Source organism: Amphiura filiformis, chromosome 7 (assembly GCF_039555335.1).
Source record: "Amphiura filiformis chromosome 7, Afil_fr2py, whole genome shotgun sequence".
Taxonomy (NCBI): Eukaryota; Metazoa; Echinodermata; class Ophiuroidea; order Amphilepidida; family Amphiuridae; genus Amphiura; species Amphiura filiformis.
In genome coordinates, this window is record NC_092634.1 from 66,179,523 (window position 1) to 66,193,687 (window position 14,165).

General features: G+C 35.0%; 1 protein-coding gene across 1 annotated transcript; it reads left to right on the forward strand.

The window, feature by feature from the left end:
* The first annotated feature begins 684 nt into the window (after window positions 1-684).
* Window positions 685-11,616, forward strand: LOC140157492 (uncharacterized). Its single transcript, XM_072180694.1, has 5 exons — window positions 685-760; window positions 2,970-3,081; window positions 4,464-4,559; window positions 6,047-6,244; window positions 7,511-11,616. Exons 2-5 carry the CDS (start codon window positions 3,021-3,023, stop codon window positions 10,402-10,404), a joined length of 3,249 nt encoding a protein of 1,082 aa, XP_072036795.1. The 5' UTR covers window positions 685-760; window positions 2,970-3,020; the 3' UTR covers window positions 10,405-11,616.
* Window positions 11,617-14,165: the final 2,549 nt, after the last annotated feature.

Consider the following 14,165-nt stretch of genomic DNA (forward strand, 5'->3'; position numbering starts at 1 on the left):
GGTAATAGAATAAAATATATACGTCGGTATTGTAGTTGAGTACAAAAACTAAGGGAACTGCACTATTAGGAGGCGTGTCGCCCAATAAAGTCTTGAAATGATTGTCTAGTTTTATTACAGTTTTAGAAGCAATGCTTAAAACACTTTCCAAACCACCTACATATTAGGTTTTCATTGAGTTCATTTGCAGCCCAAGTGTCGTTTAAAGCCAAGTCAGAAATATCACACTGGTGATATTAACCAACTTTAAATATTTGATTTTGGACTTTATTATTATTATTTTTATTTGATTGTAATCATGAACATTGTATTCATCGTTTGTGATCAACAATATTAAAACACAGGCTGTTAGAAGTTAGATATCAAAATGATTGTATTAATAGCAATCTATTCATATTGTTCATACTAAAATGTGTAGAAGAGATGTAGAATTTTAAAGCGCTAAAGGCACTTTTGGGCCACCCTGTTTGAACCTGAATGAACCTGAATAAACTAAAGTAATAATATATGCATGAGCGAGCATATAACGATATATCGTGTCACAGGTCACAGCAAATGGTTTTATGTGGCCATGGTTAAAAACGCTCCTTACTTTCTTTTGCTGTATTAATAATTTCACGGGTCGATACACAATTTTTGACAATAACTTGAACTTGAATTTGTATGACTGTATATAGCCATTATCAGGTATATGACAGAATCATCAAAATGCGCCATTTTAACACGGAAGTTTGAACACTTCGGAGCAGATATTCAGAAGGTAAGATGTTAATTAATATATATCTGGCTTCGATTATTTGTAATCCACTTCATAATTTAACTGCATAAAGCTACGTAAAGTTAATTAAATGTTTGCTGTGATATTTCTACTATTTATACAACTGAAAAGGGCTTAGGGTGATGTAATATCATCTATCAGTCTATAGGGCCTACCCTGGAATGAAGAGAGTGACCTGGGATCTGTCATATTAATGGGAAATCAGTGCTGTGCATTCATTACGTTTTGTTACCTGGAGAGGTTTGATCATGTTTTACCTCTTTTTTCAACCAAATCGACGGTACTAACTCTTGTAGTGAGGGATCAACATTTTACCACAAAATGCCTCAGGCAAAACTCACTTTCAGGGAACTAAATACCACACAATGTCATTTTTATGTAACTCATTGACCCATTTGTGTTATATACTGCCTGTAGCTATAATGACATCCTTGTGATCTGATCAACTCATTGACAGATACGGACCTCAGGAGGGAATTTAATTTTTGATCAATTATCTCCAGGTAGTGAAACGTAATGTTGAATAGACTCCCTAGGGTTTTAAATAATAGATACATAAATTAATAAATTAGGTTCGTTACAATAAAGGGCATATGGAAGTAATGAACAAACAATTCAAAGCAAACACCACTAAATTGTACTCATAATTCCCAATATAGGCGTATATCTGACCAATTTAACTATTTCACCATTTTATAGCCTAGAAAGTTTTTGCGCGCTTTGCTTAAATTTGTTCCACTTTTCCACTATATTTCACCATTTTAGTTTCAATATGGCATTTTTTTAAAATTTATCCAATCCCATCCACTAATGTCAAAAAGAAATATACGTCACTGTAACCTAACAAAATTAATGCACACCAAAAGTGAAAAGAAATTAAATGATACCAGCCAAAACTTGACCAGCAAGAAACTTTTCAACGGACCCCTTAAATACTGGGAACTCAGCAATCTTATTCATATTATTTGGCAAGGAGTGCAAATGGTGTAAGCTAGGAAAAATTTCATAATACCATTCGAACTGTCCCATTTCTGTTGATAGGAGGACTAATGGTCAATTGTATACAACCTGACGTCCTGTTTGCGACAAACGCGCGGCAATTTTGCCAAAGCGTTTTTCTGCTTCGAAGAGAAGAACATTCAGCCCCGAATAAAGCGAATATTTTTCTCTATAGAATATCGGTCTGTATGTCAAATATCCCATTCTTCGACTATTTTTGTGCTGCATAATTATTCTTATTATTTATTTTAGTTCATTCATAAGTTTAAGTTCATTTTACTTTATTTTATTATCTGGGAATTTCCACCAATTCCGTTAGTCACATCATCGCATCCATTGTTGCATAAATACTTCCTTCTTTGGGCACGTACTTTTTTCCATGCATTGGCATGGATTTAATTTGATAACTATTCTGTGTCTCAAACAACAAGGATTTGACCTATAACCCTCAAAATGAAATATACTTTGACCTACGATTTATGTTATATCCATACCTTCCCAAAGCATATCTTAGCCACCACACAGTCGAATTTGAACAAAATCGGCGAAAAATTATCGATTTACTTTATATCTCCCCCAAACCAAATGTGCAACATTCTGTTTTGAATTATGGATGGCGAATACCTTCTAAACACACCTAAGATAATACGCCTAACCTTACACGTCCAATCTTAGACGTGTAAGAAATCTTAGGAGTGTAAAATTTTACGAGTCTAAGATTTCATTGGTCAATAATTGAATACGCTTAAGTTGATTGGCTGTTTGGGATTTCTGGTCACGTGATTCGTTGATTTAAGTTTACCGCGAAATTCTTAGACGTTTAAGATTGCATCATAGGCGTCTAAGATTGCATCTTGGACGTGTAAGGTTAGGCGTATTATCTTACGCGTGTTTAGAAGGTATCCGCCATCCATAGATAAGAGGATGACTCGCCTAACAAAAATACGACATATTACACATAAACAACTGCTCTCGTTTTCAGAACTATGAAATGAAAGCACCTCAAACTTAAATTGCATTTAAGAAATATCTTAATTTAAATAAGTTTACATGTCTTTATACTTGATTGAAAAGTAGTTGAAAACTTACAACACTTAAAAGTACCCGTTGAACAGTTCAATGCAGTGTAAATGCGTCGGTACGTAGCTTTCCCTAATTAAGCCTTGATATTATTGTATTGTTTTTGTTACAGGTGTAGAAGCAGTGCTTGAAATAATAATCATTATCCAGTTTGCAACTCAAAATGGCAAGCAACTCAAATGAAAACCTGATGCAGGAATTACAACAACCAGCGAGACATGAAGGTGAGTTGATTAATTTGTTATTCGTCATCTTTTATCAATAAAACATATTTCACTTTAAGTTTACAAAATAGTTCCATGGTTTTAAACAGGGATTTGCAGAACGATAAAAATGCATAACCAGCAAACACAAAAATATTGTTAAAACCGTTATAAATGTGTTGCATTTTGGTGTTGGTTAAAACGATTTAAAAAAATAACATTAAGTTTCGGGCTATATGAAGGTCATGTGAAAAAAACACTATTGCAACAATAGTTTCAAAAATGTTTGGAAATATTATTTTGGCAACACTTTAAAATACATTATGCTAGAATGTTTTGCATCAAGGTTTTTAAAACGATTTATACCCTTTATAACACAACATTTAAACGTTTTCTGTAAAACGTTTTGTGTTTGCTGGGTAACTGACATAATATTTTGAAATAATTGTATATTACTGAATCGGCACTACTCGTGCAATGACGGTCTCGTATTTTTCATGTTATATAGTAATTTGTTATTTGGTATTGTGTTAAGGGGGTACTACACCCCTCGATAAGTTTGTGTCTATTTTGGATTTTTCTCAAAAACTAATAACACAGTGGTAACAAAAGTTATGTCTATTATAGGGGCAAGGAATCCAATTACTACAGTGGAATTTCAGTTACCCAAGACAAGCGGTTCGTTATTTATGATAAGAAATAAGGTACCGCTAGGATGTACCTTATTTCATATCATATATACTGAACCGCTTGTCTTGAGTCCCTGAAATTTCAGTGTAGTAATTGGATTCCTTGCCCCAATAACATACATAACTTTTGTCACCAGAGTGTTATTATTTTTGAGAAAAATGCAAAATAGTCAAAATTTACCACAGGGTGTAGTACCCCTCTTAAATTGATGACGATTTATGCGTTTATCTTTTATTTGCTTCAGTGACTACAATTTTAAGGTCGTCCGAAGGGGGACCTGGTATTATAATGGTTGGGGATCGGTGTTTTGGGGTTTGATTGGGGTAGTCATTTATTTGTATTATACCTTTATATTACACTTTTGTTTAAACCTTTGTGTCATATGATCAATTCAATTTCAAACAAACTTGGACGGTTTTTCTAGGCTTTTCTAGGAAACCAAGATTGTGAAAATCTATTAAATCTTGAAGGTAAATTAGAGTCAATTATTTTGCAGCTGGCCTGTACGCCCGGTTAGAGCTGTCTGACGACAATTATCCCCATATGAGGGCCGAGGCTTTTAAAATATGCTACTGATTCAATGTAATATGATGGTATCAGATGCAACGAAGATATTTTTGTTCTCCACTGAGGCATTGGAGGTCTTTCGACAACCAATATTGTCCAAAAACTTGAGAAGCTTCATCGATTTTATCTGCTTATTTTTTATACAGGCCGAGAAGAAAATACAACAGATTGCAACTCCAAATTGGCTAGTAACTCAAATGACAACCTGATGCAGCAATTACGACACCGAGAGAGGCATGAAGGTGAGTTGATTAATTTATTAAGAGGTAGTAATTTACAATTACTTTAAAATGTTTTACTTTAAAGTTTACAAATCAGTTGCACGGTTTTTGTAGAGATTCACATTATGATAATAGTATTCACATAAAAATGTCTCATATAACCTCTGAAAAAAAAGCATAACATATTGAGATTATAAATGAGAGCATTGTTGCAAAACCCCTTACATCCACTTTTGACTTTTGAGAAAAACAGGGTTTTTTTTTAATTGTGCAAGTATTATTGGTTCGATTTGATTTAATTTGGGTTTGGATAAAGTGTTGATGAATACCACCTTTGTAATCATATTTGAGCCCATTTGTTTGCACTACTTTATGTAACTTGACTAATGCTTTCAAAATCAAAAAGAAAAATTGAAATATCTCATTTACTTTTTTAATTATGAATTTTTAATTAAATTAATGATTAATAGGTAAAGAACATTCCATGCTACTAGTATACATCAAAACAATTAAAACAAAACAATTCTATCATTGTTTATTTTCGCTTACCGGGAGCGCTTTCGAGGAACTTCCTCGTCATCAGCCGATGTTGTTGGCTCTGATGTATTTCTTGAAACGGCTAGAGACCAACCTGATCATGTGACATCACACTGGATGACGTCACAGAAGTCGGAAAAGTCCTGCCCTGGTGCCGCTGGGTTTGATCAGGTTGTCCCACACAGGATCCAATTCCAATCCCTTGTGTCTCGGTTTAGTGTAGGTCCTTGTTTCTTGATCTGGATGGCTTCCAGGACCCTCCTGGGAAAGTCTTTTGTTTCTTTTTCCAGTACTTTTACGTTGTCCCAGTCTATTTTGTGCGTGTTCTTTCTCGCTTTTACATGTTCTTGCACGGTTGTTTTGGAGCCAGCTGCTTTTGACTTGTGTTCCGCAAGGCGATTTTCAAGCTTCCTACTGGTCTCCCCGATGTATGTGGCGTGACAATCTGAACATGCAATTTTATAGACTGTTCCTGACTGTTTCTTGTCCTTCGGTGTAACTAAGGTCTGTCGTAATGTCTGATGAGGTTTAAATGCGATGTTTTCTCAAATCTTCTAACAATTCTATATTCATTTTATGTTCAGATTTCCGGAAATTCCCTAAGATTTTCCAAATGAGAAATATACGATATCTCCGGAAGGGGAAGGTGATATGAAGGTCAAACAATCACCAAAATGTGTATTTTTACCAACACTATAATATCATGCCAATAACTAAATTTCAGCCAGAAGTGGATGTAAGGGCTTTTGAAACAGAGCTCTTCAAATATTGACGAATAGCACTAAACCTTCTGCGTCCGTATCCCTTTGTATTATACGACTACAGAGGGCGATATCACCTATATTTACGATGGAAGGCCGTTTTAGCACTGGTCACTACTCGTGTTCGAAGAATGACATTCATGAGTAATCTGTTGCTAGCATTATGTGAAGTTCATCGTGGTTTATGCTTTTATCTTTTATTTTCTCTAGTGACTACAGACCAAGTAACAGGAAATGGATCCTCTGCCACGATACCCATGCCAGCATCTATTCATGGTGAAAACGTCAGCGTGGTAGAGCAACAGACAAATGTCTCAGGGGACCAGAAGATCATTCAAGTTTCAGGAGACAATTACCAAGCACATACTATGAATGTGTTTGTCGGAGACAAAGCGAAGGATACAAGAGGTATTGCAGTCTTAATCCTCGTTATACAACTCATTGCTAAAATAATTAACGTATACTTTCATTCTGGACGAAATTAAGTATATTTATTTAGAAAACTTGAAAGAAAATTCACAATCCCAGGTGCCGAATTCGGCAGTCATGCATGTATTATACCCGGGATTATACCATTCAGCAAATTGCTTCAGCGGTGTTCGCCTGCTCTGTCTAATTATGGTGTAAAAAGAACTTAGGTCACGCGTTGCTACACAGCTTGACCTGCGAATGAGGTGCCGATGTGATGATGATGTGATTCAATTAACCAATCAGAAGCACACTCGTATACGCCATAAACTACGCCAAATGGGCAGACCGCTGAAGTTCTCTGCTGAAAACTATAATTGGCATAAGGCCGCATAGAAAATGCTGCTTAAAATCATTAAAAAATTCTCGATCTCCCATCAGTGGTACACGTGCACGCGTTGCTACACAGCTTGACCTGCGAATGAGGTGCCGATGTGATGATGATGTGATTCAATTAGCCAATCAGAAGCACACTTGCGTATACGCCATAACCTGCGCCAAATGGGCAGACCGCTGAAGTTCTCTGCTCTTTAAAATCATTAAAACATTCTCGATCTCCCAACAGTGGTACACTTGCAGGATTAAATATTACTTATCATGACCAATCCTAATTTAACCAAAATTATGCAAATTTCTGCTCATTTTAATGTTTACTTTAAGCTATCCATGGGGTTTTCTGAGAATGGAAATTAATTTGGTTTGGTGTGATACTCCCGTATGCTAAGTAAAGATTTGTTCCAAGTCTATCATGTTATAATACTGATAATAACAATAAAAAACTTTTTAGACTGCAACAAGTCTGTCCTTAAACATTGTATCTGTTTGGATAATAATTTGGAAAATCAAAATCGTATTTGCCACACAATGTGAATTTTCTTTGAAGTTTAAAGTGGACATAATTATACCCAGAATGAAAGAATACAGTGTTGGATGTTGATGATGGACGACCAGACATACATTTTGTCGAATCAACCGACGTTGTGATTGAAGGTTATATCCCTTGTAAGATGAATCAGTGTGATCCTCTAGCCTGTGAACCCCTCCATAATCCATATATCCAATAGATGAACACCATCGATATCAGTGTGTGTCATTTACTAGTATATAAAAGTGGAACATGAAGTAACTATCACTTGAAACTTAATTTTCGTAACTTTATTTCTAACATTTTTGTTTCTTTCTTTCATTTATATCCTCTGTTTGAAGGTCCCGTTCTCAGCTTGAAAACGATAAGAAGAGAGTTAATGGAAGAATACCGTGAAACAAGAGGTAAGCTACCTCTGCTACCTGGTATGCCAGAAGAGTTTGCCAAGATGGAAGACATCTTTGTCGACCTAGAAATCATCGAAGAAGATAAGAAACCTTCCGGACTCATATGTAAAAAACTTAACTCGTACGGTGACCTTGTATGTATTGAAAGAAATAATGAAAACAGTGACGATAAAGAATTGGTAAAACGCATCCTAGTAAAAGGAAAGCCAGGAGCTGGGAAATCAACCACGATATCCAAACTATCATATGATTGGGCATGTAACAAACAAGACTCACCTATGTCAAAGTTTGAGTTAGTGTTTGTTATCACAGTAAATGAGATTGATACCGACACAGATCTAATTGGTGCCATTCGCGATCAGTTATTACCTAAAGTTTCTAGGGAGAATCTAGAAGAACTTCTCCAATCCCATTCTAATTCAGTGGCGATTTTATTTGATGGATACGACGAAGCTACCAGTCATTTTGATCAGTGTAAAGATATTAGAAATGTGTTGTGTAGCAAATGGTTGGCTGGAGCGTGCGTAATTGTAACTTCTCGGCCCAATCTAGTTGGCAAATTTTGTCAAAAGTATGGCTCATATCTACAAGTTGAAATAATAGGATTCTCTTGGAGAGCCCGAAAAAAGTATGTGAAGAAGTTCCTGCGATTTAGTAAAAAAGATGATAAAGATGGCGGTGGTAACGAAAAAGGGGAAGAAAATGATGATTATGATGGTGGTGCTGCTGCAGATAATGATGATGATGATGAGGAGGAGGAGGAGGAGGACGGCGATGAGGAGTATGATGTGAAGACCTTCCTATATACACTTCGGTGGAAGTCACAGTCCCTTGGAGCACTCTCTGCTATTCCCATTATTCTATCCATGTTGTGTTTGATTTGGACAACAGTTAGAGAACTGCCTATTAGTGTAACAGCACTCTACAAAGATGCCCTCATGCACCTAGCAAAGCATAAATATGCAAAAACTACTGCAGATGACCTTGATGAGTCAAATATTCATGATTGGATAGACAATGTCCTCTTCCATATTGGCGAAATAGCTATAATAGGACTATTTGAGGATAGATTAGAATTTAAAGCGAATGGATTTGAGAAACAACATCTTGAAGATGCTTGTACACTAGGCGTACTGATTAAAGAAAGAAAAAGGTCTAGAACTCAAGTTACATATAGTGTTACATTTTTACATAAAACCTTTCAAGAAATGTGCGCTGCTTCATACTTAGCAAAGTTGGTCGATAGAGACAGGGAGACACTCATGATGTATTTAGGACGGATAAACCACAGCAATGTATTTAAAATGGACTATTTTTTACGGTTTGCATGTGGATTGAGTGTACAGACTGCTGAGATCATTCTACCGCATGTTGTACAACTTATGTGCAAGCATAGAAGGATGATGAGAGATCCGGTGAGAGAATATTACGGTGGTATCTGTAATATTGATTCCAACGTTTGTCAAAAAATGCCCCTTTTTCTGCTCTATGAGGCTGAAATAAATGCTCAGACAGGAAGTTATGCCAGTCTTCATGCGTTGATGAAACCTTTGTATGATACTGTTGTTATTGGTAACAGGAGGTATGAGACAGTCCGTCTTACAGGTACTCCTGATATTGAGATTGATGGAGGGATTGATAAAGTACTTGATCACTTTATGCTGTTGTCAAAAACACATTATATCTGGTTGGATGATGTTAGAGTACTAGAATATGGCATTGAAAGAGAGTTTCACGATTGCAAATCAAAATTACTTTATTCTTTGTCCAGGTTATCTATCTTACGCGTGATCAAATATTATAGAGGTCTTGCGCCTATATTGCCTGATATAACATCGCTTTTCAATCACCTCATTGAGCAACAGTTTGCGCCAAAGTCACTTGTAGAATTATGTATCGATGGTGTTTGTTATGCTGCCGAGTCATTTGGTTTGTTTTCATCTTCCTTGCCATGTCTCGCTAAATTGACACTAATACGCGTAGAGATACGTGGTGAGCTCCCTAGAGACATTTCATATCCAGCACTAGAAGACTTACACATTAAAGGTCATGGTTCCGCGAAAATATTAAGTGTAATAGAGTCAATAGATTTAATAGATTTGCACAATTTAAGCCAAATTCATGTTGAAAGTACCGAATTTGATGATTTATGCCAGTTAGGTAAGGCAATGAAATATATGCCACATCTGAGACGATTGGCTTTACCACGCTCAATGCCAAGTCTGATAGGACAAAATGGTCTGTGGGGAGTTGTGTTCGATAAGCTTGCCAAAGCATTACAGAATATGAAGAGATGCAAATGTAAACCCTCAAGTGCTTGTGGCACAGTGGTGTACTCAAAAAGCGTTTGCAATGTACAGCTAAGAGAGCTAGATTTATCAGAAAATACGATAGGTCACTCAATAGGAAACTTTGTACGTGCGTATAGGTATATGCCACACTTAAAATCTCTCAAGATAAATAGTGCATATTTGGAGCCTCAGGATTGTGAGGTTCTTTTCGATGGTTTGATTGAGGTAGGCTGCAAAAAAGGCACGAGTATATCGCCTGGATGTTTAAAGATCGAAACATTGATATTGAACACAAATAATATCGGTGATTCCGTTGACAAGTTATGTGAGGCAATCAAATACATGCCTAATTTGAAAGAACTAGATTTACGTGATTGTAACCTCACACAAGAGGGAAAGATAAAGATAAGAACTGTTTTGGTGCAAGAAAATGGCCAATATAGAAAAGGAGAATTGCGCTTAGCATATGGCACTAGTAGAAGGGGACATATCAAAATATCAGAAGGTATCAGGAATGTCTCCGACATGGACATATAGTATCGGGGTAGTATCCACTGGTATATAAACGGTTCCAAACAACTCCCCCATTTTGGTATAATCCAAAAATGGCTTGATCAATTCTCTTGTTTTAAAGTTTGGAACATAGCCTGATTAGTTATGCATCAAAACAATGCTATTCTCAATGATAATGATATTGAAGCACTTTGGGTTGAACTCAATTTACCTCACACTAAACCAATCATTCTTGGAACAGTGTATCGAAAGCCTGATGCTAAGGCTGACTACATTGATAAACTAGATCAGGTTTTCCAAAAATGTGTTTCAATGTATGATGAAGTCATTATTGTAGGTGATTTCAATATTGATATCTCAAAGTCAAGTGAATCTAAGAAGATAACTAAACTTGCCAACCATTCTCAACTTAAGCAATTGATAAAGGAGTATACTAGAATAACTGACAAAAGTAAGACTATTATTGATCTAGCTTTTGTTTCACAATCTGATAAAATAATTTCATCTGGTGTGCATAGTCTTGGCATCAGTGATCATAATCTTATTTACTTAGTAAGAAAACAGAAAAAGATCAAACATGCTCCAAAAATAATTAAAGCTAGGTCTTTTAGGAACTTTGATGAAAACAAATTTATTTCTGATGTCAAAAATATAAACTGGGGTGTTATTGAAAATTATGAAAATGTTGATGTTGCATGGGATGTTTGGAAATCTCTATTTGATCAAGTTTGTAATACTCATGCACCAATTCAAGACAAAAAAATTAAGAGTCATAAGCCTGATTGGATAACTGATGATTTTATAAAATTAAGTAAGGATAGAGATTATTATTTTAAGAAAGCTCACAAAACTAATGACCCTGGTGATTGGGAAACAGCAAAAGCACTTCGTAATAAATGTAATATTCGTAACAGATATCTTAAAAAGAAACATTGTACTGATACCATTAATGATAATATAAATGATCCCAAAAAGTTATGGCAAGCAATTAAGAAAGTTGTTCCAAGTAAAGTCAAAGTAAATGTCACTAATATACATAAGAATGGGACAAGTTTAAATGCTACAGATACTGATAATGAATTTAACACTTATTTCACATCAGTTGGCACTACCCTTGCAAGTAGTTTTGATGAAATTAATGAGGACATAGGTGAATCATGCTGGTCTTCTGAGGTTAATTTCAGTTTCAGTACAATTACCCCCCGACTTTGTTCATGAACAAATTTGTAAGTCTTCAAATGATAAAGCAACAGGTCTTGATGGTTTTCATATCAAACTTCTCAAGTTAGCATCTCCTATTATTTGTGAATCTATTGCTTATATTTGTAACCTCTCACTTTATTCATCAACATTTCCATCTGATTGGAAGAGAGCCAAGGTAACACCAATCTACAAAGATGGTGATAAAGGTGATGTTGGCAATTATCGCCCTATATCAGTTCTACCTATTATTTCAAAAATTATTGAACGTGCAATTCATAATCAACTTTATGACTATCTCAGTATCAAAGGCATTCTTTCCCCAAGTCAATCTGGTTTTCGTCCTAATCATTCTTGTGCCACTACTTTACTTGATGTTCAAGATTATATTTTGAAAAATATCAACAATCGTCGTGCCATATGTGCTATTTTTCTTGACTTGAAGAAAGCCTTTGACACTGTAAATCATAATCTACTTTTGAATAGACTAAGTATGTATGGTGTTAACGGGTATGAACTTAAATGGTTCAAATCTTATCTGAGTAATAGAAATCAGTGTGTAAATATTAACCTGTTAACATAGGTATACCTCAAGGGTCTATCTTAGGACCACTTCTCTTCATAATTTTTGTAAATACTTTACCACAAAGTGTATCATGTAAATCTGTCATGTATGCTGATGATACTACCCTTCTTTGCTCTTCAGAAACTCCATCCCAACTTCAAACTGATCTTGAAAATAATTTGAATAATATCGCCGATTGGTTTCAAAAAAACCACTTAACTTTGAATATCAAAAAGACTAAATTTATGATATTTGGTACATGGCATGTTCTTTCTAAATTTGATGATATTAAGTTAAGTTATTGTGATCAAACCATTGAAAAGGTTGACCAGTTTAAATACCTTGGTGTTATATTTGATTCAAACTTAACATGGTTTAACCATATCAACTATGTTTCTAAAAATATTTCTAAAAGATGTGGTGTCATAAATCGTATTAAGTATTATCTTCCACAGTCGACTTTGACCATGCTGGCAAATGCTCTTGCTTTACCTCATTTTCATTATTGTAGCCCTGTATGGTCAAATTGTTCTGGGGAACTTGCAAACTCTCTCCAAATCCTTCAGAACAGACTTGCAAGAATTATTTTGTCAGCTGACATTAGAACTCCAACAGATGAAATGATGGATAAGTTAAATTGGATTAAGCTTGACAAAAGGTGGTATAATCATTTGTTAGTTATTGTTTTAAAATGTATTAAAGATCAAGCGCCTTCATACTTATCATCAAACCTTACATTTACACATTCTGTACATAAAATTGAAACCAGAGGCCACATCTCTAATATGCTTTATCTACCAAAATGGAACTCAAATTCTGGTAAACGTACTTTTAATGTTAGAGCTGTTAAAATATGGAATAATCTTCCATCTAACATTCGTAGTAACTTCAATACAATGAGTCTCCCAATGCTAAAGAATGCTACTCTGTACACCTCAACCAAGACTATTTAATTCATCAGCATAAGTTTATAATGTAAACATAATTATTTCATGTTCAAGTATGTATATTTTCCTCATGTACTCAGTATGAATACTATTTAAGTTGTATTTTAATTTGTAAATGTATGGCTACTATCTAAGTTGTATTTTTAATTTGTTAATATACGGCTCTTGCAGGGCCCCCAGGAAGATCAGTGTTTTCATTGATGGGATTACCCTGCTTAAGGGATCTAAAATGAGCGTTTATTGTGTTTCGACAGTATTTTTGTGGGACATGAGAGCACCTCAGACCTATCGAATTGCATTCTGAATACGAAGCATGTCTTTCTGATATCAAATAATTTTCATTTTTGAAAATTACAATATAATACAAATTTTATGACAAATTAAAAAATTTGATATTTTTCAAATTTTTGATATATAACAGTCCTCGAAGTAAATTATATAAATCTAATGATATATTCTTAAAGTGTATGTAGCAGGAAGGAAAAGCCGACGGTCAATTGAAAATTTTGACCTTTCATATTAAAGATATGGATTTTTTCCCAAAAAGACCTAATTTTTTTTTGTGTGTTTTGGGAAAAAAATCCATATCTTCAATACGAAAGGTCAAAATTTTCAATTGATCGTCGGATTTTCATCCCACCTACATACACGTTAAGTATAAATCATCAAAGAAAGGGTAAATCACAATATTGTGCCACTTTTACTAGGGAAGAGGTCTGTACATGTAAATCAATGATAGCTGATGTTGATGCGTCTAATGCACTCCCCCATCCGGGGCTCGTGCATTAGACGCATCAACATCTGTGCGCGTGCATTATTTTGTCTAATAATTCTCTCCCAACAAGTAATACGCGTTAAACCTTAAAGTGTGCAATATTATTTGTTTGTCTTTTAACATGTCTTGAGTGACAAAGAAAACAACAGTACCATGATTAAATCATTGACATGCACATGTATTTAATTTTACAGCAGAATGTGAAATATTTATTTATCTTTTAATCTGTTTTTAAGTAGAAAAGAAAAGAGAATCATTATACAGACTTGACATTTAATATGGAATATTTTCGCAAAGT

Excerpts from the sequence above, each read along its gene's own strand:
- LOC140157492 (XM_072180694.1), top strand. The coding sequence starts at position 3,021 with ATGGCAAGCAACTCAAATGAAAACCTGATGCAGGAATTACAACAACCA. Across the intron at positions 3,082-4,463 it reads ACAACCAGCGAGACATGAAG|GCCGAGAAGAAAATACAACA; the intron begins GTGAGTTGATTA and ends TTTTTTATACAG. Across the intron at positions 4,560-6,046 it reads ACACCGAGAGAGGCATGAAG|TGACTACAGACCAAGTAACA; the intron begins GTGAGTTGATTA and ends TATTTTCTCTAG.